The sequence below is a fragment of the Petromyzon marinus genome, chromosome 48 (genome assembly GCF_048934315.1).
Source record: "Petromyzon marinus isolate PM22_M1 ecotype Great Lakes invasive population chromosome 48, UKy_Petmar_22M1.pri1.0, whole genome shotgun sequence".
In the NCBI taxonomy this organism is placed as follows: domain Eukaryota; kingdom Metazoa; phylum Chordata; class Hyperoartia; order Petromyzontiformes; family Petromyzontidae; genus Petromyzon; species Petromyzon marinus.
The window spans coordinates 7,807,700-7,835,175 of NC_133714.1; the positions used below are offsets into that span (position 1 = coordinate 7,807,700).

General features: G+C 55.3%; 2 protein-coding genes across 3 annotated transcripts in view; both read right to left on the reverse strand.

The window, feature by feature from the left end:
• Positions 1 to 14,951, reverse strand: part of C48H3orf20 (chromosome 48 C3orf20 homolog) — a 24,633-nt gene extending 9,682 nt beyond the window's left edge. Inside the window, exons 1-8 of the mRNA XM_032972295.2 lie at positions 14,868 to 14,951; positions 14,378 to 14,474; positions 13,724 to 14,041; positions 11,256 to 11,408; positions 10,751 to 10,874; positions 5,807 to 5,902; positions 3,260 to 3,392; positions 2,483 to 2,780 (exon numbers count right to left, since the gene is read on the reverse strand). Of these exons, the coding sequence (XP_032828186.2) occupies positions 2,483 to 2,780; positions 3,260 to 3,392; positions 5,807 to 5,902; positions 10,751 to 10,874; positions 11,256 to 11,408; positions 13,724 to 14,041; positions 14,378 to 14,474; positions 14,868 to 14,895 (1,247 nt within the window). The 5' untranslated portion in view covers positions 14,896 to 14,951. The remainder of the gene's footprint in view (positions 1 to 2,482; positions 2,781 to 3,259; positions 3,393 to 5,806; positions 5,903 to 10,750; positions 10,875 to 11,255; positions 11,409 to 13,723; positions 14,042 to 14,377; positions 14,475 to 14,867) is intronic.
• A 743-nt stretch (positions 14,952 to 15,694) lies between these two features.
• LOC116952703 (uncharacterized) lies at positions 15,695 to 27,474 on the reverse strand. 2 transcript variants are annotated; one of them, XM_032972296.2, is made up of 7 exons: positions 26,985 to 27,474; positions 23,759 to 23,873; positions 23,133 to 23,224; positions 22,244 to 22,414; positions 21,807 to 21,918; positions 16,491 to 16,752; positions 15,695 to 15,851 (listed from the first exon to the last, which is right to left on the reverse strand). In XM_032972296.2, the coding sequence occupies exons 2-7, from the start codon at positions 23,837 to 23,839 to the stop codon at positions 15,745 to 15,747; spliced, it is 825 nt and encodes a 274-aa protein (XP_032828187.2). In that variant the 5' UTR covers positions 23,840 to 23,873; positions 26,985 to 27,474; the 3' UTR covers positions 15,695 to 15,744. The 2 variants fall into 2 exon arrangements, with proteins under 2 accessions (XP_032828187.2, XP_075930622.1); XM_076074507.1 differs by lacking the exon at positions 26,985 to 27,474 and adding an exon at positions 24,019 to 26,978.
• Positions 27,475 to 27,476: the final 2 nt, after the last annotated feature.

Here is a 27,476-nt window from a genome sequence, read left to right on the forward strand (position 1 = left end):
ACGCGTTTAGAGCATTCGGCTGCTATGCATTTCCACGCGTTGAGCTATTATTTGCGAAGGCCAGGTCGCTTCTGAAAAAGAGCTACGTAGCTCAGTGGGGCCTTACCTGGTAAAATAAAAAAAATATAAGAATAGGTTTTATCCTTTCTGGCATTAAAACAGGAGTTGTGTTCAGATGTTACAACACCAAACATAAACCTTTTGCAAGGAATCAAGTCTGCATTAACCACATTTAGTACTTGTGGTTAATGCACAAGTATATGTTTTATTGCCAGAAAGGGTAAAACCTATTCGTATATTTTGATGCTGGCAAGGGAGGTCCCATGAAAATACAAACACATATTCTTGGGTCTTTCGGTAAAGTGACCTATTTACGTGACTTTACCGAAAGATCCAATAATATGAATTCCTGCAGTCACGGAAGCTTTAAGTCAAGATAAAAACACAGTTTAGTCGTACCCCGATGTACGTCCTCCCCCCACCCCCCCACCTTTCACATCGTCACTTTATTTTTAACACCGACACCCAACTTCGCGTCGCCTCAACCCCCACGCACTGTCACGTCAGGTGGTGTCATCGTCGTCCGTCCTGTCGCTCGTGATCCTCAACCCCCACGCACTGTCACGTCAGCTGGCGTGATCGTCGTCCGTCCTGTCGCTCGTGATCCGTCGCCTCTCGGCCTTCGCCGCCACCACCACCGCCGCCGCCGCAGCGCCGCGACTACTACGACTACCGTGTCCATCGCTTCGACTGACGACGTTCCGATACTCCTCGTGAGCACTTTTCGGCAAACGCGTCTCGGACGTAAATCGGGCTGTTGCTACGTATCAGATGCAATGCTGTATGTTTATGAGGATTATTCGTAGGGGTATAACAATCCAGCTAACCCTCTCCCTGCTGCACCCTTTACAAACCAACGGCATGTCACGATGGAAGGTGACGATTCTATTACAATTATTTACGTATTATTATATATTTATAAAATGAAAGATGTTGATTTTATTAACACCATGGTGGTTAATGTAGCGGCCTCCAACGCGGAGGACATTTGAGCCCATCGCACGCCACAATAAATACTTTTGCACATCCCTTTGCCAATGCACTGCCGGGTGAAAGCCTCAAGCCCCCCCACCCCCGCTGTGGGGGGGCGTTTGACCATACTTCACCACGCTGGTGGAAAGAGATGGGACCCAAAGACCGGACCGAGCCAACTTTTGTAACGGGGACATTATTATAATTGTTTTATTGGTTTATGTGTATGTGTGTGTCACAGTTTGTGTGTGTGTCACGGTGTGTGTGTGTGTGTCACGGTTTGTGTGTGTGTGTGTCACAGTTTGTGTGTGTGTGTCACAGTTTGTGTGTGTGTCACGGTGTGTGTGTCACGGTTTGTGTGTGTGTGTGTCACGGTGTGTGTGTGTGTGTGTCACGGTGTGTGTGTGTGTGTGTCACGGTGTGTGTGTGTGTCACGGTTTGTGTGTGTGTGTGTGTGTGTCACGGTGTGTGTGTCACGGTGTGTGTGTGTGTCACGGTGTGTGTGTGTCACGGTGTGTGTGTGTGTCACGGTTTGTGTGTGTGTGTGTGTCACGGTGTGTGTGTGTGTGTCACAGTTTGTGTGTGTGTCACGGTGTGTGTGTGTGTCACAGTTTGTGTGTGTCACGGTGTGTGTGTGTCACAGTTTGTGTGTGTGTGTCACGGTGTGTGTGTGTGTGTGTGTCACGGTGTGTGTTAGTGTGTGTCACGGTGTGTGTGTGTCACGGTGTGTGTGTGTCACGGTGTGTGTGTGTGTCACGGTGTGTGTGTGTGTGTCACGGTGTGTGTGTGTGTGCGTCACAGTTTGTGTGTGTGTGTGTCACGGTGTGTGTGTGTGTGTGTCACGGTGTGTGTGTGTGTCACGGTTTGTGTGTGTGTGTCACGGTGTGTGTGTGTGTCACAGTTTGTGTGTGTGTCACGGTGTGTGTGTGTCACAGTTTGTGTGTGTGTGTCACGGTGTGTGTGTGTGTGTGTGTCACGGTGTGTGTTAGTGTGTGTCACGGTGTGTGTGTGTGTGTCACGGTGTGTGTGTGTGTGTCACGGTGTGTGTGTGTGTGTCACGGTGTGTGTGTGTGCGTCACAGTTTGTGTGTGTGTGCGTCACGGTGTGTGTGTGTGTGTCACGGTGTGTGTGTCTCACGGTGTGTGTGTGTGTGTCACAGTTTGTGTGTGTGTCACAGTTTGTGTGTGTGTGTGTGTGTCACGGTGTGTGTGTGTCACGGTGTGTGTGTGTGTGTGTCACAGTTTGTGTGTGCGCGTGTCACGGGTTTCAGGTGCCCGCTCCACTTCCGCGATCTTTTGCCTTTGTCATTTGTGTGAGCCAAGTCCACTCTCGCCGATGTTAACCCCCCCTCCCCCCACCTCTCTCTCTCCTCGTCTCTCCACAGTTCCCGCCTGGTCAATCTAAAACAAAGTGGACGCTCTCCGACTCGGACTCCGAGAGGCGTTCTGACCGGGCGGGCGATGCGTGCGAGCGTCGCGAGAGGAGGAACAGCTCCGTGGCGTCATCGCGACCCCGGCGACCGCGGGCCTCCCGTGACACCGCCGACGCCGCCGCCGCCGACGCCGCCTCAGCTCCTCCTCTCTCTCCCTCTCCGCCACGATTTGCGGTCGCAGCGACGCGAGGAGCCGGGCCGGCACGGGCAGGCGCCGGTAGCGACGGCGCCGGTTGTGCCGGTGGCGGTGGCGGCGGCGGTGCCTGTAGGCGGTGTGTGGACTCGCGGGGACGTCCGGTAAGTCCGGCACTCACCCCTGTGAGGCGGAAACAAAAACAGCGGGAAGGAAACATCACGGATAGCGCGACGCCGTCCACCACACGTGCGTGCGTTTTTTTTTCGTTCTTCGGAAGCGATTCCCTTTTAGTGATAGCGTCCCGTTCCCCGTGTTGGAGACCGTGGCGGAGGAGCGTGCGTGCGGTTAATGTGGCGGTTGGTCAAAGTGCACCTGGCCTGGCACGGACGCCGTGGTGAAGTCACCGTCACTTAGTGGCGAATGGCGGCTGTGTTGGTATTGGTGGTCGGTCGACTCGGCCTCAAATGATTACCCGGTGCGGTGTGTAAACATCGCCACTCGGGGAGACAAAGGCGGCCGGGCGTGGTGCCGGCCACACGAGCCCCCCCTCGTGTACCGTGCCGGCCTTCATAGGTGCTGCTGCTCGCTAACAGCACTTGCCCTAAGAGTCTGTTAAGGCTACACGGGGGATCTTTGTCTCTGTTGTGCGTGCGCGGTACCGACGGCGTGACGGTAATGCTCCATCCACGCCGCCAGAATGCTGCGGATTCGCTGGCGGAACCTCTTGACCTCAGCCTGACCCCTCGATATGTGAAGTTCGGCACGGGGGGAGTCGAGGGCGGCCATGGAAAACTGGGGGGGGGGGGGGGGGGGGAAGGGAAGAGGAATTCACACACACTGCGTCATCGCCATCACCATGGGGTAGTGAGGGGCTGAGTGAGGTGGTGACGAGGTGAGTGCAGTGGGGAGGTGGTGAGTGTGGTGGTGAGACGCTGAGTGTAGTGGGGAGCCGGTGTGTGCAGTGGTGACGTTTTCCGTGGGTTTGTGGTAATTTAATTGAAGCGAGAGGGGTTACCAGCCCCTCACATCCGTCCAGAGCCCCCGTGTGGCCGCTGTGGTGGCAACAAGTGCCTTGAGGGGAATAGCCGATTTTGGAATTCGCCTCCCCTCCATGGCGTTGCTCACATCCACCGCAGCGTTACCGTCCGGCAGCACCGGGAAGGCATATGGGGTTGTTTGTGCCATGGCCGGGAGTCGGAGCCATTCCCTGGTTCACCTTGGGGCGCGACAGGGATGTCCTCTGGCTCCCGCATTATTTAACATATTTTTCGAGCGCGTAGTTCGTGAAGCCTTCGATGGCCGTACCGGAGGAATTTCCATCCGGTACAGATACAACGGGAGGCTTCATCATGGGACCTCCCTTGCCAGTATATAAAACAGGTGCTTAGTTTTTTGGTGGTGCTGATGGTAAGGCCCCATCTCTGAGTGGCACGCTCCAGGTTCAGTAGCAGCACCTCCAACTCCTCCTCTGAGTGAGCAGCAATCACCATACGTAACATGGTTGACCAATCGGGAGCCATCCCTGGACCGCACCTGGGTGTCGATCAGCCTCCTATTGTAGATAATATGTTTTACCCTTTCTGGCAATAAAACAATCGTGTTAAGATGTTAAAACACCAAGCAAAAACCTTTTGCAAGGAATCGTGTCTGCATTAACCACACATAAATTTTGATTTAAAGCTTTCGTGACTGCAGGGATTCATATTCTTGGTTCTTTCGGTAAAGTCACGTAGAAGGGAAACAATAAAATAATAAAAATCTAAAACAATAAAATTATCACGACGTTTCGACTGCAACACAAGCAGTCATCATCAGGTGTGAAAACCACAAAATATTAAACAATAAAACCACAATTTTATTATTTTATATTTTTATTATTTTATTGTTTCCCTTCTACGTGACTTTACCGAAAGAACCAAGAATATATAACCACACATACTTGTCGTGAACAGACACGATTCCTTGCAAAAGGTTTGTTTAGTGTTTTAACATCTTAACACGACTGTTTTATTGCCAGAAAGGGTAAAGCCTATTATTATCTACAATAGGAGGCTGATCGACACCCAGGTGCGGTCCAGGGATGGCTCCCTATTGGTCAACCATGTTACGTATGCCGATGACCTGGTGATTGCTAAGCACCTGCCTGGGTATTTTGTGCCATAATGGAGCAGTTGTGGAGAGAGTGGAGAGTTTTCCAGACCTGGGCAGTGTGCTCAGGACCAGCTCCGGTTCCACATGAAGCTTCGGGTCTTCTCGTTCACGGTCATGCCCCTCCCTTCTCTATGCTTGCAAAACGTGGACTGCCCTATTGGAACATCTTCACCGGTTACAAACATTTAGGCTGGCCTGCCTACGATCCATCCTGGGTTTAACCAGGCTGGATTGTGTGAGGAGCTCACAAATCCTTGAAAGATCTGGACAAAGTCCCATTGGTGAGCTCCTCCAGCAGGCAAGGCTGCGTTGGCTGGGTCATGTAGCCCGCATGCCCAGCCACCGCATGCCGAAACAGCTTTTGTTCGGCCGGATCGAGGGGGCTTATCGGGCGCGGCACGGGCTAGAGAAGACATGGAGTGATGTGGTACAGGGGGACGTGGAGCTGAGTGGACTTGCCGATGACTGGTACCAGCGGTGTCAAGATCGGCCTCTGTGGAGGAGGCTCGTGAAGGACGCTACTGGGTAGTTGGAGGCAGTCGCCCTCCAACAACAATGGAGGGCAGAGGAGCGACGCTCACAACAACGAGCGGAGCGCCAGGTGGCTAAAGCACAGCGAGTTGGCACAGTAGAGGGCACAGGTGGTGCATCGGCCAGTCATCTCAGTAAAACTTGATTTGAAGCTTTCGTGAATACGACGTTTCGATTGCCCCAAACGCCCCCTCCCCCCTTCTCCCTTTTTAATGCCTCGACACAGAGGCATTGGGCCTCTGCGTGTCTATGTTGTGTGTTTATCTCTGTGTGTCTCTGTGTTGTCTCTCTCTGCTTGTGTGTCTGTCTGCCTCCGTGTCTGTGTTTTGTCCATCTCCGTCAGTCGACCCGTGGCACCTGGGTCTGCCCCGTGACCTCCTGCCAGCGGGCGTTCGACACTTCACGTGGCCTTAACGTGCACATGGCCTGGCACAAGCGCCGTGGCGACGTCACCGCCACTTAGTGGCGAATGGCGGTTGTTTGGAGTTGTGGCGAGGAGGTGAGTGTGGTGAGTGCGCGCTCACCGGCGACACGGAGAGGAGCACGCACTCCTGATGACAGCGGAAGAGCAGCGTCACCGCGTGACGCCCTGTCATGCGCAGCGTCATGAAGTCGCCAACCTGCACGGCGACGCACAAAGACAAAGATCCCCCGTGTAGCCTCGACAGACCGTCGGGGCAAGTGCTGTTAGCGAGCACCTATGAAGGCCGGCACGGCACACGAGGGGGTGGGTGGCCAGCACCGCAGCAGGTACTCATTTGAGGCTGAGTCGACCTAGGGCAGGCCCAGGACCGATTCAGATAATCGTCGCCGGTGTTGGCCGTGAGCAGGAATCGAATTCGGGGCACCGGGTTCGTAGCGCAGCGTAGCGCTAACCGCTGTGCAACCGCCCCCCACACATATGCACACACATACACACACATACATACACACAAAAACACACACATACACATACATGCACACACATACACACATACACACACATGCACACGCACATACACACACATACACACGGGCACGCGCGCAGTGCCACTGATGCTCACCGGCATTACACCGCGTGGCCGCGCACCCTGTGGGTGCCTAGAAGGGCCCAATAAAGTTTAGGGATTCGCGCGTTCAGTGGCGCCCGCGGCAGCGCCTCAGCAACTCGGAGCGCCTCGCGCCGCGTCCCGTCTCCACCGTTCAGTCGCCCCGCCGCAGCCTAGCCAAGGGGGGGGGGGGGGGCGGACCCCCAGTGGGCAGCTGTCTCTGCGCGCGTCGGTCTGCCAGTAGGGGGGAGGGGCGGTGGTGGCGGCGGGCGATGTTGCCTCCGTGTCTTCACCCGGTGAGGCCATTCTTGCGAGTAGCTTTCATGAACATTCGGGCCGTGAAACACTCGGTGCGGGCGCTTGGACGCGCGTAGTCACCGCATTGCGGCAACGGCGCTACGGCCGTCATCCTCGCAGCGGCGGCTTTTGGCTGCGCGCCATCGAACAAAGACGGTGGTTTGGTCACCGTATCGTCGCGCGCACTCCTGATGCGCTTCTGCGGTCGTCTGGAATGCTCTTCCGATGTTAGGAAGCCACTGGTAGCCAGCGTTGGTGTACGGTGCTATTTCAGGAATATTTTGATGTTTTTTTCCCTGGATTTTCTGTTTGCACATGCACATAGTCACTTTAAGATGTTTTCTTGTTCGTGTTTTTTTTTGTTTTTGTCTGTTGCGGTTGCACCCGATTCAAGAGCCGAATGGCTCACAGGGCTATACCATATAAATGAAACTATGAAACTATGCATCTATCTTCTTTGGTTCTTTCGGTAAAGTCACGTAGAATGAGAATAAAATAATAAATTGATAAAATAAAATAACAATAATATTCTCACGACGTTTCGGCCACAACACAAGCGGCCTTCATCAGGTGAAAGGGACGAGACTGTCTGGTAGGACAGCGCTGGAGTGAAAGAGCCACGTTCAGATCACGGCCTTTTAAGCTGTGTGAGAGGAACAAAGCGCCTTGACAAAGGAATTAGCATATAATTTAGCATTGAAATGGCTGAATGATTAGCTTGTGACTGGTCACAGAAATAGTTATGTTAAAAGTTAAAGCATACACATCCGCAGAGGCACCCCTTGACAATGGAATTAGCATAGAATTTATCATTGAAATAGCTAAGTTAAAGCATACACATCCGCAGAGGCACCCCTTGACAATGGAATTAGCATAGAATTTATCATTGAAATAGCTAAGTTAAAGCATACACATCCGCAGAGGCACCCCTTGACAATGGAATTAGCATAGAATTTAGCATTGAAATAGCTGAGTGATTAGCTTGTAACTGCTCACAGAAATAGCTACGTTAAAGTCAGACCATACACATTCACCGAGGCACTTAGTACAAATCAAACAGGAGAATTTAGCATTGAAATAACTAGGCGAATTTAGCATTGAAATAACTGAGTGATTAGCTAGTGACTGGTCACAGAAATGACTATGTTGAAGTCAAGGCCTACACATCTGAGCTATTCACAGTACTATATAGTGAACCAATAAAAACTAAAATATAAATTACCTTCATGTTATCAATAAACTCTATATTCTCCAATCAGCTAAGCTACCAACAATAAGTCGTTATATATCACAATGCTATATGGCGAAAAAATGGGTGGATTCTTACCCTCAACTTCAGCACCACGGATAGCTACGGGCTCCGTTCAGATGGACGAGTTCGTCCATGGTCGGAACAGAGCAGGGGGAGAGAGACAGCTGCGAGGCCCTAGTATACTCCATGTTGTAAAACCATACCATTAACCGTGGTGTGAGAGGTATTAAGAGGGAATGCTGGCGAAAGAGCTGCGGTCTGAAGGTCATCGTAAAAATACAATTAATTAAGAACAGAAATGATTTAAAACATCTTTCCAGTGGTTACTAAGCCAGAATCCATCTTCTCGGTTGAAATTGTCTCTGTGCTTGTATATGTGAATGGCCTCATGAACGAATCTCTCATGGTAGCCGGTTGGTTTGCAAAGAACCTCCGTCTTGGAGAAGTCAACGTCATGTGAGCCCACTGAATTATAACAGTGATCTGCCACGGCAGAGGAGTTCGTCCTACCGTGTTTCAAGTCTGCTTTATGTTCGCGGATGCGGTCCGAGATATGTCTTTTGGTTTCTCCAATGTAGCTACTACCACAGAGGCACTTTAGTTTGTAAACGCCCGGGTACTGTATGTCTGGAACAGCATCTTTTACAGATGGAACTAAATCACGGATTTTATGTACTGTGTTGAATCGGACCTGGATCTTGTGTTTATTCAGGATTTTGGAGACCTTTTTAGTGACCCCTGCAATGTAGGGTAAGGTGATGGTTTTGAGTGGCTCCACAAGAGGATCCTTCTTCATGACTGGAGTGATGGCTTTGTGGATTGTGTAGTCGGAGTAGCCATTAGCCCTGAGAACCTGGTGTACGTGCTTGAGTTCACTGGTAATGTGTTCCTGGTCGGAAATGCATTGGGCTCTATGGTATAGAGTCTTGATGAGGGAGTTCTTCTGGGATGGATGGTGGTGGGAATCCGGTTTCAAGTAAGCATCTGTATGGGTAGCTTTCCTGTAGACAGAGTGGCTCATTGAACCATCATGTCTCCTTTTAATTAAGACATCCAAAAAGGGTAGTTTGCCATCTTTTTCGACCTCCATGGTAAATCTGATGGCTGGGTGTATGGAATTGATGTGGTCGCGGAATTGGTCTAGAGCAGGCTGGCCATGTGGCCAGATGACAAAGGTGTCATCAGCGTACCTCTTCCATAAGGTCGGGCGTAGAGTGGCAGTCTGGATGGCGTCAGTTTCAAATTTTTCCATGAATACGTTGGCTACAACCGGAGATAGGGGGGAGCCCATTGGGGTGCCCTCAGTTTGTTTGTAGAAAGTTCCATTCCAGGTGAAGTATGTGTTGGTTAAGCAATGTCTCACCAGGGGGGGTACATCAGTATGCAGTCCTTGATGAACCAGGTCTTCAATGATAGCGATGGTGTCAGGTACCGGGACTTTGGTGAACAAGGACACCACATCAAAACTGACAAGCAGGTCGTTTGGGGACAGGGAAATGCCTTTGATTGTCAATACCAGGTGAGTAGAATTTAGTACCGCAGAGGTGGTTTTTCCAGTGAAAAGTCGCAGTAGATCAGCGAGAAAACGTGCCAGTTTGTAGGTGGGGGAGCTGATAGTAGAGACGATGGGACGAAGGGGTGTATCCTCTTTGTGTATCTTTGGAAGGCCATATAATCTTGGTGGTCTGGCAGCAGAGGGTTTCAACGAGAACTGTTTGATCTCATCAATTAATGCTGTTGAATCAGAGATGATTTTGTTCGTTTTGGTGACCAGGCTGTTGGTGGGATCTCTTTTTATTTTTGTATAGCTGCCATCGTTGAGTAGTTCTTGAATTTTGTTGTTATATTCTGTTTTGTCCATGATGACAGTGGCATTGCCTTTGTCGGCTGAGAGGATGACAATATCATACCTCTTTTTTAATTGAGATAATTCAAAACGTTCGTCTTTGCTGATGTTGCTGGGTGGCAACTTAGCGTTTTTGAGGGTTGCAGCGATTTCAGATCTTGCTACGTCTGCAGAGATGTGACTCAAGCCCTTGAGTGCAACGTCGACATGGGCAATGATATCATTAACCGGTAAGTGTCTCGGTGTGACAGCAAAGTTTAGACCTTTAGCTAAAACGGATTTCAGACCATCAGAAATGGAACTGTTACTGCGATTAATTACGACTTTGCTAAATTCTATGCTAATTCCATTGTCAAGGGGTGCCTCTGCGGATGTGTATGCTTTAACTTTTAACATAACTATTTCTGTGACCAGTCACAAGCTAATCATTCAGCCATTTCAATGCTAAATTATATGCTAATTCCTTTGTCAAGGCGCTTTGTTCCTCTCACACAGCTTAAAAGGCCGTGATCTGAACGTGGCTCTTTCACTCCAGCGCTGTCCTACCAGACAGTCTCGTCCCTTCACCTGATGAAGGCCGCTTGTGTTGTGGCCGAAACGTCGTGAGAATATTATTGTGTTATTTTATTTTATCAATTTATTATTTTATTCTCATTCTACGTGACTTTACCGAAAGAACCAAAGAAGATGAATCATTGCAGTCACGAAAGCTTTAAATCGAAATTTAACTATGCATCTAGTTGACAAACCAATTTCTTTAGGACTCCCCCCACCCCCTTTGCCTGAAGACGACCGCTTGTGTTGCGATCGAAACGTCGTAGTTTTTTCTTAATTTTTTTGTTACTTTCTTTGAACCTATCTACCTGACGTTACCGAAAGACCCAAGGATCTGATTTTTGTAGTTTAGTTTGTTGCCCTTCCCCCGCCCTTCCGATTAGCACGGTTGGCTACGTACGGCGCGAACGAAGTTCAACATACATACAACATGCAACATACATGCGGTTGCCGCGGCTTCGTTCGACGCGACCCACCCACGGACACTCACGGGGACGGTGAGGGGTCGCTCGGCCCTCCCCGATCGCGGCCAGCACCACGCGCTCACGGGGCTGCCCTTAGCGTCGCACAGCGCCACGCCAGTAGCGCTCATCATCACGGCCACGCGCTGGGGGCTGAGGGGCGGCAGGCAGGTCAGGGTGGAGGGCGGCACACGGATGAGGGTGAGGTTCGACACAAGGGGACATTGACCTCTGAGAGTGGGCGACGCGACAGAGTGGGGATTAGTCCGTGGCTCTGCAGCCTTTGTGTTCCCATCTGTCCCCTGTGTTCCGGTGTCCCTGTCTCCCCGCGTCTCAATGTCTTGCTGTGCCTCAGTGTCGCCTTTATCCCCGTGGGCCGCCGTGGGTCCACTCTATCCCCGTGTGTCCCCATGTCCCCTCTATCTCCCCCCGCGGGACCCCTCCCCCGTAATTCCCCCCCGTAATCACCGTGGGGTCCACATGTCCCTTCTGTCACCCCCCGCGGGTCCCCCTTGCCCCCCCGTGCCGTCTCACCTGGCTGCGTGGAACACGAACCCCCGCCCGTCGGGGGTGAAGGTGGCGAGGAGCGCGGGCCGTTGGCCCTCGTCCGCGAAGGCGACCGTGTGAGCCCCGGCACCGCGGGGCCCCACAGGGACCTGGGCCACGGCGACGCGGCCCGACGGGTAGCTGGTGGGGGGGGGGGGGGGGGGGGCGCGTTGGCGGCCGTCGTCAAGGAGGTTGCGGGGCGGCGAAGTAGCGGAGACGAGACGTCGCTCGCGGCGACGAGACGTCGCTCGCGGCGACGAGACGTTGCTCGCGGAGACGAGATGTCGCTAGCGGAGACGAGACGTCGCTCGCGGCGACGAGACGTCGCTAGCGGAGACGAGACGTCGCTCGCGGCGACGAGACGTCGCTCGCGGCGACGAGACGTTGCTCGCGGAGGCGAGACGTCGCTCGCAGCGACGAGACGTCGCTCGCGGCGACGAGACGTCGCTCGCGGCGACGAGACGTCGCTCGCGGAGACGAGATGTCGCTAGCGGAGACGAGACGTCGCTCGCGGCGACGAGACGTCGCTAGCGGAGACGAGACGTCGCTCGCGGCGACGAGACGTCGCTCGCGGCGACGAGACGTTGCTCGGGGAGGCGAGACGTCGCTCGCGGCGACGAGACGTCGCTCGCGGCGACGAGACGTCGCTCGCGGAGACGAGACGTCGCTAGCGGAGACGAGACGTCGCTCGCGGCGACGAGACATCGCTCGCGGAGGCGAGACGTCGCTAGCGGAGACGAGACGTCGCTCGCGGCGACGAGACGTCGCTAGCGGAGACGAGACGTCGCTCGCGGAGGCGAGACGTCGCTCGCGGCGACGAGATGTCGCTAGCGGAGACGAGACGTCGCTAGCGGAGACGAGACGTCGCTCGCGGCGACGAGACGTCGCTAGCGGAGACGAGACGTCGCTAGCGGAGACGAGACGTCGCTCGCGGCGACGAGACGTCGCTCGCGGCGACGAGACGTCGCTCGCGGAGACGAGACGTCGCTAGCGGAGACGAGACGTCGCTAGCGGAGACGAGACGTCGCTAGCGGAGACGAGACGTCGCTAGCGGCGACGAGACGTCGCTCGCGGAGACGAGACGTCGCTAGCGGAGACGAGACGTCGCTAGCGGCGCGACGAGACGTCGCTCGCGGAGACGAGACGTCGCTAGCGGAGACGAGACGTCGCTCGCGGAGGCGAGACGTCGCTCGCGGCGACGAGACGTCGCTAGCGGAGACGAGACGTCGCTAGCGGCGACGAGACGTCGCTAGCGGAGGCGAGACATCGCTAGCGGAGACGAGACGTCGCTAGCGGAGACGAGACGTCACTCGCGGAGGCGAGACGTCGCTCGTGTCTCGTCGTGTGATCGTCGCCGTCTCGTCGCCATCGTCATCATGTCGTGCCGGTAAATCATCACCAGATATCATTGAGCCATCATCTCGCATCACCAGCGGGGGTAGTCAATCCATCCTTCATCAAAATCATCACCACCCGTATGATCATCTCACCATCGCAGCCAACATGACAGCCACCTCGCTATCGTCTTCACTGTCTTAGTGATGACGATAGCTGTACTAGTAACGAATTCACATGTTTTGTTTACGTGACAACCCTTACTAATTGGCTGTGTCGGGTGGTGGTGGGTTCAACGACACGTATATTTACGCGATCTAACCAAAATAAAACCTGTATCATGGATCACTGTCTTCATCATCATCCATTAGACATTGTCACCACTGCGGTAATAACGGCATCATCACCACCGTTATCATCCCACCATCGTAACCACCACCGCCACATCATCATCGCCACCATCGCCGCCTCCACCGCCCCACCATAACCTCATCACCACCACCACCCTCAACATCTCACCGTAAGTGCGCCACAGTGGCACACTCACGGTATGCAGGAGGTCGTGGGTTCAATCCTGATCCTGACGCCTGCTGTGTATTTGGAATTTGCATGTTCTCCCTGTGGTCACGTGGATTTAGAATGAACACCACGTGTTTAGACCAGGGGGTGGGCAACCCGTGGTTGCGGGGGCGCACGCGGCCCTTTAAGGGCTGCTGTCTTCGTGACGTCGTTCATCAAGGACCCCGCCGTCTCGTATTCACCACACGGTGCATCGCGGCTCTTGAAATATTGTTGTTTTTTTTCTCCACAGAATTCGAAAAACAAATGGCTCTTCTTGTCATTTTTCCTGCCAACACTCTGGATTAGATCAATTGGCTGCTATAAATTTCCCACGTGATAAGCCACTTCGTTGAGGTGGCATCACGTGTGGCCAGGTCGCTTCTGTGAAAGAGCTGCATAACTCAGCGGGTCTTGCTTTGGTAAATAAAATAGTTCAGTTTCATAACCGAACATCACCACCACCACCACCACATCATCACCATTAACATCATCACGACCACCACTATAACCATCACCACACCATAGCCACCACTTCACCACCACCACAACGAGGAGGATACTAAACGACGACGCTTCCGTCCGGTAGTTGGCAGTGCAGCGTCTGTGCGCCGACCGCCTCCCCTGCCGCCGCTCCCCCCGTGAGGAGCAGCCCCTCGGCTCGCGCGACGGCGGCACACAGCGCCGAGCGTCCGCTCGCCGGCCTCGCCCTCGCCGCCCGGCAGCCCGCCGGCCCCGCTTCTGCCGCCGGGAGTGGGGGGGCGGCGAGGAGGTGGGCCGGTTTGGCCGAGTCGGCGCCGGCGCCGCCACCTTCCCCGTAGCGGCGCAGGATCAGGGGGCGTGACGTGCCGGCTCTGGCGCGTGCGCGGCTCTCCGCGTCGCTGGGGTGGGGGGGGATGAGGACAACGGCGATGACGGTGGTGAGAATCGCGCGGCTCCATCGCTTTGCCCGCGAGCGAGGTGGTCGCGCGCGAGCGGGATGGTCGCGCGACGAGCCGACGAGACGAAACGGCCGCCTCGACGATTTTGACGACGGGCCGCAGTTGCCGAATGTGCGGCACGCGGTGAAAAACGTCGCCGCGAATCCGCCAAGCAGGTCTGGACCTCTCCTGCAAAGCAACTTGCTCGCATGCAACTGGCGGCAGTGATTCAAGTTGCGCGCAACCGATCGCTCGGGCGCGAGAAGCGGCTTTAGAGCGTCAGTTGGCGGCACCTACGTGACGCGGAGAGAGGCCTGCAGCCTGCGCGCGGCCCAGGAGCAGTGCTCCATCCATGCCTGTGCGTCGTGGCCTCCGAACCCTTCGTCCAGTAGCCCTGCTCTCCCACACAGACCACACAGGGACGCACGCTGCCCTCTGAACTGGTCTCTGTACTGTGAATCGGGCCTGGTCCCTGCACCACCCAATTTATATCACTTTCATGGTAGCCCCCCACACAACAAAGATGGTCAACCGCATCGCGCGGTGCTTTCAGGTGCGCTTCTGCGGCCGTCTGGAACGCCCTTCCGATATTCGGAAAGCCGCTGGGAGCTACGGCCACTTTTAAATCATCATCTCGATTGACAAACTCATTTCTTTAGAACTTCTTTTTGCGTTTAGTTTGATGCACCTCCGGTTGGCACGGCTGGCTACGTGCGGTGCGAAAGAAGTTCCAAAGCCACGTGCGTAGCGGCGCCACCGGTGGCGGTGGCGCTGTGCGAGGCATTACCACGGATCGCCAGCGAGAGGGACGACATCGAGAAGCTGAGGACCGACGCGGGCAGCCCGGGCTGCGACGAACGGCTCTGTGCACCTGGTGGGGGGGTGGGGGGCGGTGAGCGACGGCACAAGGCAGCGCAACCGTAGGTAAGTACGTCCGTAGCGTACGCCTGTGTTGGACCGCGCTAATCGGAGGTGCGCGGGGGGGGGGGGGGGCAACAAATTAAACATTAAAAGGTCCCGGAATTATCTGGCCGCTTCGCTTTCATGAGACCCTCCACCGTCTGACGCAGCCAAACAATTATATCGTCACGAATCCAGTAAGTCGTGATAGCGCTCTAGATGTCCTAAAGATGGCTCGACGTGGTTTCAAGCGAAACGCCGGATCTCGGATCCCCTACCTGTGGTTTCGAGGATTGTTCTTCAGCTCAGCGGTGCGTGAGCTGAAGCAACGGCATGAAGCCATTTTCGGGACATCTCGGGCGTTATTTTGACTTCCTGGATCTTGTTCACGTGACGATTTAATCGTTCGGCTGTGTCAGATTCCGCAGGGTCCTGAGACAACCAAGTGGCCAGATCATTCCGGGACCTTTTGAATGTTTAGTTTGTTGTCCTTCCCCCACACCTCCGATTAGCGCAGTTGGCTACGTACGGTGAGAAAAAAGTTTAACATACTCACATTTGGCGCGTCGTTAAAACGCTTGCACACCGCGTGACCAAGTTCATTCGGCCGGATCGTTCATATCGGCCAGATCGTTACGGGCGGTGACCTAACGGCTTAAAAACTAAAAAAGAATCTATCACGAATCGCAACGGAGGCCGCGAAAATCTGGGCGGTAAGATGAGAGCCGTGTGTCCTTGAGGTCGCTCCTGCCTCTTGACGGGCGTTAACGAGCGACGGTAACGAGCGACGGTAGCGAGCAGCGGAACTCGCCTGCGTCGCTGCGGGGGCTCGGGTTGGATGCCTCCGCCTTCTTGGCCCTGGCCCTGTCACCTGCGGGCGGGGAGGGCGACTCCGTGAATGCAAACGAGCGGCACGAGGAGCCGTGCGTGTGTGGCGCCCGTCGAACTTCTTTCGCACCGCGCTGATCAGAGGTGCGGAGGGGTTGAGACGCAGGGCGCTGTCGGTGGCGGCGATGGTGCGGGCCGCCGGTCAGCTTGACGCGGGCCTCGCCCGCGAGGAACCCGCCGGCAGACCGACCGACCAGTAACTGTACTGATGGGATTGTGATGCCATTGTGATGCCATTCTGCGTGGTGAAGACGGATGGCGATGGGGGACGTGATGTGTTGATGGCGATAAAGATGGCTGTAGCGGCGATGGCAGTTGGCTGGGATGACGGGAGAATGGGTGATGGAATGATGATAATGATGATTATTGATGATGATAACCCATTTATGGCAATACTTGTGATGATGACAGGGTGGGTGATGGAACGATAACGACGACAATTATTACAACACTGACGATATTAATGATGACGGCAACAACGTCAGTGACATCCATGGCGACAACGATTGTATCGTCAAGGATGACATTAGCGACGAGGACGACGTTAAACAGAACAGTGACAATCACAACAACGAGGACAACAACAACAACAACAACAGCGAACGATGGCCCCTCACCGCACCTCGTGGTGGCCCCGGCGCCACCACCCCCGGCCGGTGCCTGTTCCCCGTCTCGGCCGCCGCCGCCGCCGCCGCCGCCGCCTTCGCCTCCCGGTCCCTTGGCGCCGCTTTCTCCGCTCGTCCGTCGGGGAGCTTGGTGGGTTCCGGTGTTCCGCCGCCGCCGCCGTCACTACCGTCGCCGTCCGTGCCGCCGACGGCCCCGGCTGACGGAGCGGCCAGCGCGGAGAGCTCCGGCCAGCTGCACTGGACGATGTTGCGCAAACCCTGGAACGGAATCACGGGCGGCCGTCACGACGGTCCCGATGGCGCCCCCCACCCCCCCTCCCTCCTACCTCGTGCGCGTGAGAGTCGCGCCCCAAATGTATTTGTCTGCTCGCTGGGCTTGGCGGTGACACTGGGATTAACGGTCGTGCACAGTCGCAAACTGACGCACCTCGATGATGGTAATACAATTCCTTGAGATGGACAAAGACAAAGATCCCCCGTGTAGCCTGTAACAGAGTGTAGGGGCAAGTGCTGTTAGCGAGCACCTATGAAGGCCGGAACGGTACACGAGGGGGTGGGTGGCCAGCACCACGCCCGACCGCCTTTGTCTCCCCAGTGGCGATGTTTACACACCGCACCGGGTACTCATTTGAGGCTGAGTCGACCTAGGGGAGTCGACCTAGGGGAGGCCCATGACCGGTTCAGATAATCGTCACCGGTGTTGGCCGTGAGCGGGAATCGAACCCAGGTCGCCGGGTTCATAGCGCAGCGTAGCGCTAACCGCTACACACACACAATGACACACACACAGTGACACACACACACACAGTGACACACACACAGTGACACAACAACAACAACAACCGCCATTCGCCACTAAGTGGCGGTGACGTCACCACGACGCTTGTGCCAGGCTATGTGCACCCTGAGGCCACGTGAAGTTTCGAACGCCCGCTGGCAGGAAGTCACGGGGCAGACCCAGGTGCCACGGGTCGACTGACTGAGATGACTGGCTGATGCACCACCTGTGCCCCCTACTGTGCCAACCTGCTGTGCTTTAGCCACCCGGCGCTCCGCTCGTTGTTCTGAGGGTCGCTCCTCCGCCCTCCGTTGTTGTTGGAGGGCGACTACCTCTAACTGCCCAGTAGCATCCTTCACGAGCCTCCTCCACAGAGGCCGATCTTGACACCGCTGGTACCAGTCATCGGCAAGTCCACTCAGCTCCACGTCCTCCTGTACCACATCACTCCATCTCTTCTCTAGCCCGTGCCGCGCCTGCTTAGCCCCCTCAATCCGGCCAAACAAAAGCTGTTTCGGCATGCGGTGGCTGGGCATGCGGGCTACATGACCCAGCCATCGCAGCCTTGCCTGCCGGAGGAGCTCACCGATGGGACCCTGCCCAGATCTTTCAAGGATTTGTGAGCTCCTCACACAATCCAGTCTGGTTAAACCCAGGATGGATCGTAGGCAGACCAGCCTAAATGTTTCTAACCGGCGAAGATGTTCCATTAGGGGGGTCCACGTTTCGCAAGCGTAAAGAAGGGAGGGAATGACCGTGGCCGAGAAGACCTGAAGCTTAGTGCGGAGCGACAGACCAGGTAGCTTCCACACAGCGTTACGCAACCGATGAAAAGATATTGCCGCTCGACTGATTCGGAGTGAGACCTCTGCTGTTAAACTGGAGCCAGTCATAAGCACACTGCCCAGGTATGGGAAACTTTCCACTCTCTCCACAACTGCCCCATCACCGATTGGGAGTTGTGGGGGTGGAGTGTCCGATGGTACAAAATACCCAGGCAGGTGCTTAGTTTTGGTGGGGCTGATGGTAAGGCCCCACCTCTTAGTGGCACGCTCCAGTCTCAGCAGCAGCGTCTCCAACTCCTCCTCTGACTGAGCAGCTATTACCAAATAATCAGCATACATAACGTGGTTGAGCAATAGGGAGCCATCCCTTGACCGCACCCGGGCATCGATTAGCCTCCCATTATATCTGTACCATATGGAGATTCCCCCGGTACAGCTATTGAAGGCTTCATGAACTAGGTGGTCAAAATAGATGTTAAATAATGTGGGAGCCAGAGGACATCCCTGTCGCACCCCAAGGTGTACAGGGAATGGCTCTGACTCCCGGCCACGTAGTTTTATCCGGGCCCGCTCACCATCATGAAGGTCCTTAATGATCGTGAGCAGAGGGTCAGGTACTCCAAAAGCACGAAGAACGACCCAGAGCCCAGGCCTACTGATGGTATCGTAGGCCTTGACCAGGTCAATAAAGCAGAGATGTAGGTCTTGTTGGAATTCCCTACACCTCTGCTGTAACAGACGGACAGAAAATATGGCATCTGTGCAGGACCGCCCTTTCCTGAAACCGCATTGGGGCTCCGCAAGCCTCTCCTCAGCGTGCCTGGCAAGGCGATGCTGAATAATCCTTGCCAGGACCTTTCCCGGCACACTGAGGAGTGAGATGCCCCTGTAGTTGTTACAGTCTGTGCGGTCCCCCTTCTTAAAAAGGAGGACCACCAGGGCATCCTTCCAATCCTGCAGAACCCGTCCAGTGGTCCAGACTGTTGTTATGATGTCATATAGGGCAGTCTGTGCACAAACGCCACCCTCACTCAGCATTTCGCTTGGGAGATCATCTCTGCCTGCTGCCTTTCCTGGTTTCAGACTCCGGATCGCCTTCAATACTTCCTCAGCAGATGGCACCTCAGCCAGCCACTCACAGGGGGTGACTTCTTCCAATATTTGAGGCACCGCAGCCTCAGCAGGGTCATCCTCACTTTGTGCCGCGATGTTTTCCTGGCTCAGGGATTTTCCCTCCCCCAGGACCTCACAGAAATGCTCAGCAAATCTGCGAACCTCTTCCTGGGGGTCGGAAATTGGATCACCGTTTTTTCCCCTAATGATGGTAATAGGTGTGGCGCTGCAGGTTACTTTTTTGATAGAGTTAAATAGAGATTTGTGATCACGGGCCACTGAGGCAGACTCCATCTCCTCAGCAACCCGCGACCACCACCCATCCTTGCAGCGCCTCATGGCTCTCCGAACCTCCGAGCGAAGGCTGCGGTAAGCCTCCTCATTCTCTGACGTGGGATTCTGTAGCCGATGACAGTGGGCCTGTCGCTTTTTCTCAACCATCCTGAACACCTCCTCTGTCAGCCAGGGTCTCTGGGGAGGTCTGGACCGCGTACCCAAAGCAGCCATTGCAGCTGCATGAGTCACAGTCCTAAACCTCGCCCATTTACCCTCGACATCAGGAGGAGTCGGGGACGATGCCAATCCCAGCCGCAAGCGATGATGAAATTCTCGCTTGCAACTTTCATCAGATAACTGAGACCAGGCCACTTTATGTTGGAATGGGGTCCTGGGTGTACACCCACCACCGGAGTGGAAGAATGGCAGGCGCATCTTACAGATGACTAGTCGATGGTCAGAGGGCAGATCAGCTCCACGGTAGGTCCTGGTATCAAGGACATGGGCTCGCATTCGCTGGTCCGTCACTATGTAGTCCAGCAGATGTTCTTGCTTGGACCCGGCATGCATCCATGATGTTGTGTGGATGCGCCGATGCCGGAACAGCGTGTTGGTAATTACAAGCCCATGGGCTGCACAAAAATCTAGCAGCCTCCTACCGTTGTTATTGAGCTGATCTGGCCCATGCCCTCCAATCACTCCAGACCAGGTGCCAGTATCATGACCAACTCGGGCATTGAAGTCACCCAACATGATGACTCTATCCCGAGGGGCCATTTTAGCCAGCACCTGTGACAGGAGGTCATAGAAGGCATCTGACTTATCGGCTTTGCCTGCATCCCTCCACGGATGTTCATCTTCGGTGGGGGCATAAGTAACCACGACCACCATTCCTCGCCTCCGGTTGATGGGAAGGCGAGCCCAAAGTAGCCTGGGGCTTACAGCTTCCCACACCTCACCGCCACGCTCCCACGCCCCCTTCATTCTTTTGTTCAAACGAAGACCCACACCCTGTTGTTTAGCAGTCTGCTGCCCCGAGTAGAGGACTGTCCACCCCTCATGGTGGCAGGAGCCAGAGCCGGTCCACCGGACCTCCTGAATGCCGCATAGATCCAGGCGGTACCGGTCCAGCTCCCGACAGAGGAGTGGCAGCCTCTCCTCTGCAGTGAGCGTTCGAACATTCCACGTGGCCACCCGTAGTGGCTTTTCGTTGTTTCTGGAGTAGCCCCGAGGGTAGGTATTCAATCTCCTGGCTCCGCCAATTGGGGTTTGGCCAGGAGACGTCATAGACGCCTGGCCCCCCGGGGCCTCCGGCACAACCTTATTAGTTACATATTTCAGTTTAAGTCGTGGTTTCGTGGTAATTAATTGAAGGTGGAGGGGTTACCAGCCCCTCGCACCCGTCCAGAGCCCCCGTTTAGCCCCTGTGGTGGACACATATGCCATGAGGGGAGGAGCCAATCAAAATTGGATCTCCCCCCACAGCACTGTCCACAACAGAGTTGCCCGTCCGGCACCGCGAGGAGGTAAGGGGTTGTTTTGCCGGACAGTGACACACACAGTGACACACACACAATGACACACACACAGTGACACACAGTGACGCACACACACAGTGACACACACACAGTGACACACACACAGTGACACACACACACAGTGACACACACACAGTGACACACACACACGTGCACAAGGGTATCCAGAGGGTGCGATGGCGCGATGTGGTCAGCTAGGTGACGTTGCGCCGATAGCGAGGAACAAATATTCGCCGCTGGGAACAAATCTTCGTTCTCTCGGGGGTTACAAATAATCACCAAGATGTATTTGTTCCTGGTCGGCGGCGGAGGGGGTGGAACCAATAACATTTCTTAACTTTCGAGTATTTGGCTGTTGTAAATGTCCACGTGATGATGATGATGATGATAAGCCGCTTCATTGAGCCCTCATTTGTGGCCAGGTTGCTTCTGAAAAATAAGTTCACACCTCAGGTGGGCTTTGCCTGGTAGGATGGGGATGGTTGTGTTTGGGTGATTTAAAAAAAAAACATTTCCTGTACTTTGCACTACTTTCGTGTTTTTGTATTGTTTGCTGTTGTAAGCTTTCTAGCTTATCGGATTCCTCCAGTATAAATAAATATTCTGATTAAAAATAAATATTCTGAAGTGCTGCTGTCGGGCACTACCTCGGGCCGGGCCAGACTGCAGCACTGTACCGGCTCAGCGGGCCTTACCTGGTAAAATAAAATATATATATAGTTTGAGTTTAATTCGTTCTTGGTTAGAACAAATAATTGATCGGTGGATCACGTGCTTGATGGTGCGGGCCATCGTGTTCCACGTGGTGTGTGCGGGCGTCACCTGGGGGAGGTTGAGGCCAGCGCGCGTCACCGAGTCCAGCACCAGGCCCAGCTCGAGCAGCAGGAGCCGCACGCGTTCCGGCGACGGGCCCCTCCAGCCATCGCCGAGGGGTCTACAGGGCGCGCAACGGACGAAGGAGCGGTGGCGCAGTGGTTAGCGCGCTAACCACTGCGCCACCGTTCCGCATGCACGTACGTACATGCATACACACCTACGCATGTACACACACACACAAACGCACTGATATTTAACACATAAATCCACACCTATTAGAAACACTGACATCCCCGCTTAGCCACACAGCCCTTTTTTGGGGCGCAAGTGCTGATAGCGAGCAGCTATGAAGGCCGGCGCGAGGAGGAAGAGGCGGTGGCGGCAGCGCGCGCCCCCTCGCGGTTGACGGGCGAACGTCGGCAACGCTCTGAGTCGCTCGGCACCTCTTGGCTTGCGCGTCCTGCAGGGAGAAGAAGCCGAATCGCTCCTCGGCCCCCGGCCGCTCCTCCGTGGGGGACTCCCGCGGGCCGCCGTGGCTCCCCTCCTCCCTGGGGCTGCCCCCCGGCTGCCCGGGTCTCCGCTGCTGCCCAGGGGCTCTGAGGCCCGGACCCTGGCTGAGAGAGGAGTCGCGGGGGGGGGGGGGGGTGGTCGGTGGTGCAGATGCCGGGCGTGGGTAAAGGTGCAGCCCCGCAATTGCTTGCTCACGCCACTGCTGGGTGGAAGAGAGAACTCCGGAGGGCATTTGGTCAACACTCTTTAGACTACCCACATAGCCACACTCTACCCCACCACACGTTGACCTGCCGATCGATGTAACCGTCAGATTATTGGACGAAACCGGGCCCGTTTTTGAAATCGCGACCGAAACGAAACCGGCTAAGGCTCCACTGAGCTCCGTAGCTCTTGTTTTCAGAAGTGACCTGCCCACGAAAGATAGCTCAACGAAGTGGCTCATCGTCATCACGTGGAAATTCACAAGCGGCCAATTGCCCGAAGCGCACACGTCCATTCTAAACGCAGAGGGTTGGGAAAAAAAACCCGGAGGACGCGGAGAAAAATCCCCGCGACACGCGGGGAGAGCACCGACTGCGGTGTAACCAAGTCCCCGTCGCATTAAAGCGTTTTTTTTGTGCCGTGAGCACCTGGGCCTCGCGCTTGTCCACGGAATATCTCTACCCGTCGCTCGTGCGTGGTACTGGACTCTTGTTCAATAACACAAACAAATATTGCCCAATGGGATTTTACCTGTGCCGACAATAAGATCTAAACCTAAATCACACCGACACAGCAACGACAACAGCGGCTGCGCCCCTGGCACCGTCGCGATGTTACCTGTTGGCTGGCGCACCCCGGGGGCTGGCAGGGACCCCCTGCGCCCGTGCGGGGACCCGGTACACCTGACCGGGGACCCGGGGAACCCCGCGCTGTGGGTAGACGAGAAGGAGAGGGCACAGTCAGACCGCGCCGGGCAGCAAAACACCCGCTCGACCCTGGGTCGTTTTGACATTGCGTTCGTCTCGTGTTTGTATTGGCGGCGGCGCGGCCTGGATCGTTCAACGAGAACCAATCTCAATGTTGGGAACTCCGCAATGGGAGCGGTGCATCACGTGGAAATGTTTCGCGACCGAATAGTCTAGACGCGCGGTTGTTGAGTCGAGGAGGGGAAACCGGGAGGACCCGGAGAAAAATGCGCGCGACCACGGGCTGAGAGAGACACCGCAAACTCCACACGTGTACAGCAGGCGTCGGGGTCGCGATCGCGAGTAACCGGCATTCACGTGCCGCGTAGCGTAGCCACCGTCACCGCCCGTCGATGTGACGGGACGGAAGAAGGGATTGCGGAGAGGACGAAATGGAACTCGAGCCAAGAACCTTGCCCATGGGCAAGAGAGACGAGGAGGGAGGAGGAGGAGGGGAGGAGGGGAGGAGGGAAGGAGTGAGGAGGAGGGAAAGGGCACCTGGTGGAAGAAGAAGGTGGAATCGGCCAGCACAGGCATCACGCTGTCCGCGTCGGGCAAGGTCCACTCGGGTGCTTCCATCGTCGTCGCTCGGCCCCCCGTAGGTACGCTCAGCCTGAACGCACGGAGAGACACGTGGGGACACGAGGTGAGATGCGCAGACTTACTAAGCGTACACTGCAGCTCTAAATAAAAGACAAAGATCCCCTGTATAGCCTTAACAGACTGCGTGGCCAGCACCAGTGGCGATGTTTACACACCAGGTACTCGTTTGAGGCTGAGTCGACTGTAGGGGAAGCCCAGTCCAGGACCGGTTCAGGTGTTTTTCACCGGCGTTAGCCGTGAGCGGGAATCGAACTCGGGTCGCCGGATTCAGAGCGCAGCGCGCTAACCGCAACACCACCGCAGCCCTGATATAAGCGCACGCACGCACGCACACACGCGCGCACACACGCACGCACACACGCGCGCACACACGCGCACACACACGCACGCGCACACACATGCACACACACGCACACACGCGCACACACGCGCGCACACGCGCACACACATGCACACACACGCACACACGCGCACACACGCGCGCACACATGCACACACGCGCACACACACGCGCACGCGTGCACACACACGCACACACACGCGCACGCGTGCACGCGGAGACGAAGAGACACGCGGAGACTCGCGGGAAGACGTGGATCGGTCACTGCGAGACGTGTCGACTGACTCAAGGCGAGACTCGCTGGGGAAATGGGGAGGGGGGGACTGACGGAGGAGGGTGCCGGGGGTTGCTGGCACGAGGAGACTCGCGTGAACACGAGGAGACTCGCGTGAACACGTGGAGATTCGCGTGAACACGGGAGACTCGCGTGAACACGAGGAGACTCGCGTGAACACGAGGAGACTCGCGTGAACACGGGGAGACTCGCGTGAACACGAGGAGACTCGCGTGAACACGGGGAGACTCGCGTGAACACGAGGAGACTCGCGTGAACACGGGAGACTCGCGTGAACACGGGGAGACTCGCGTGAACACGAGGAGACTCGCGTGAACACGAGAAGATTCTCGTGAACACGGGGAGATTCGCGTGAACACGAGGAGACTCGCGTGAACACAGGGAGACTCGCGTGAACACGAGGAGACTCGCGTGAACACGAGGAGACTCGCGTGAACACGGGGAGATTCGCGTGAACACGAGGAGACTCGCGTGAACACGAGGAGACTCGCGTGAACATGAGGAGATTCGCGTGAACACGGGGAGACTCGCGTGAACACGGGGAGATTCGCGTGAACACGGGGAGACTCGCGTGAACACGGGGAGACTCGCGTGAACACGGGGAGACTCGCGTGAACACGGGGAGACTCGCACAGAAGAAAAAAAGCTCGCGGTGACGCAAGAATTAAATCGAGGAGGACAAAACTTAAATCGAGGAATCCACGGGGAGATGCGGGATCAAAGCCACAGCTGTCAACCCCTACTCAGTGCTGCCTACTTCCTTGTTACAGAGCAATTCACCCGGTGCCCATTATACATCTCAACGTTCATCCTACAAAGTCCCATCACAAGGGGAGAAACACAAACAAATAAACAATAACCACCACGACACTCACTAGTACACTCACACTAGTATACTCACCACTACACTCACCACTACACTCACCACTCTATACCTGTCAACCCCTTATCAGCGCCCTACCTTATAACAGACCAATTCGGACCTTACTGGTCACCCCGTGAGCATTAAGACACGGGGACACACGTAGCGATACGCGGATCTACTGAGAGGCGCGGGGGTCATACAATGAGCGCCACGGTGGCTCGGAGATGTTAACTACCTCGCTTGGTATACAGGAGGTCGTGGGTTCAATCCCGACCCTGACACCCGCTGTATATTTGGAGTTTGCGTGTCTCTCTCTTGTTATCACCACGGTAGCTAGGAGATGTTAACTACCTCGCCTGGTATACAGGAGGTCGTGGGTTCCATCCCGACCTTGACGCCTGCTGTATATTTGGAGTTTGCGGTGTCTCTCTCCCCGTGATCACGTGGATTTTTTTCCGGGTCCTCCGGCTGTTCCCCCTCAACATTAAGAATCAACATCGCGCGTTCAGAGTATTCGGCCGCTGTAAATGCCCACGCGATGACACCAAGCCGAGTTTCGTTTGGGCTATCATTCGTGGATATCCAGGGTCGCTTCGGGGGAAGAAAATGATCTACGCGGCTCAGTGGGCACCTTACCTGGTAAAGTAAAATAAATGTCTTGAGTTTAACACAGGGAGCTACGTGCAGCAAGCGAAGACTCAGGCGCACACGTGACGAACGCCACGGTACACGCACGCGCGCGCACACAGAGCCCACGTTGTTGACACGGAGCGTGCGTTGGGCGTTCCGTTGCTGTTCAACAGTTGGAGCGGTGGCGCAGCGGTTGACGCGCTGAGCATTTGTGAACCCGGCCAGCGTCAGCGGGCAGCCAAGGACGGTGACATCTGAACCGCGTTGTGTGCGCGTCTACGCGGCACCCCACCCCCTCCTCCTCCTCCTTACTGCAACCCGGCCCTGTACAGCGTGGCGAGGTATGGTTGAAACTACGCTCACGGCCCGATACGGCGTGCAAGTGGAGCGCCATAGTCATCCAGCAGCGGATGAACAACGGGACCCGATGTTTAGAGTCGTGAACAAATCTAACAGCGGCACATAGCGTCTGCATCTGTCAATGGCGCTGCACACCGATACACGACAATCAACACATCACACAAACACACAGATCAAGACAATCACAAGTGATGTGACCTCACTCTTTACCCAGCGCCCCACCACTGATGATGATGTTAAGTTATGACGATGTTAGTTATGATGATGAGAGTTATGATGATGAGAGTTATGATGATGTTAGTTGTGATGATGTTAGTTATGATGATGTTTCGTTCCGATGATGGTGGTGGTGGAGAAGAGTTTGAAAACTTCTCTGTCCGGTGTCAAACCGTGACTCCAGCGCTCGGCCTCCGATCACTAATTGCCGTCCAATCTCGCGTTCGTTCGCTTTGTTGGCGCAGTCAATCGGTGAGTTAATTCGTTTATAATTTACGGAAATAACCAAAAGAACCTCCCCCCCCCAGCCCCCCAGAATTAATTAATTCCAACACCAGGGTGGTCAGAGCTTCCCGTCCATTACCACCGATCGAATCCCACCGATCGCAGACTCCACATCAAACAAACCTCCTACCGTGTCCGCAAGCCTTGGACGTTTCAATTTTGACGTGGAGCCCCACCAAACATTCCCAGCGCCGTGCCGCCACGAAAAACGCACACGCGCCAGAAGGAAGACGAATGGGGGGGGGGGGGTTGGTTAGTTGGTGGTGGTGGGGGAGAGAGACAGAGAGACCCTGGCAGGCCGGCCTGTAAATGCGCGCGCGTGTGTGCGTTCTTCGTGGGAGTCATCGGGGCGTCGGTAAACCCACGTTGCCAGGATACATCTCGCCGCAATGAACTCGAAGAAGTTAGCGCTGTGCAAAAAAAAATCCCCCCCCTTTGTCTCGCTCTCGCTCGCTCTCCTTCACGACGTGGAAAAACCACGGCGCGCTCGTTGGCGAAACTCCAGCTCGGATGCCATGCCATGATTTTTTTTCACCGATTTCATTGACTCGAACGAGTATGAGAGTAATCGGTTACTCCACCATGAGTTGTCTAAGTAATCTGCGGAATGTTTTTTTTTAAC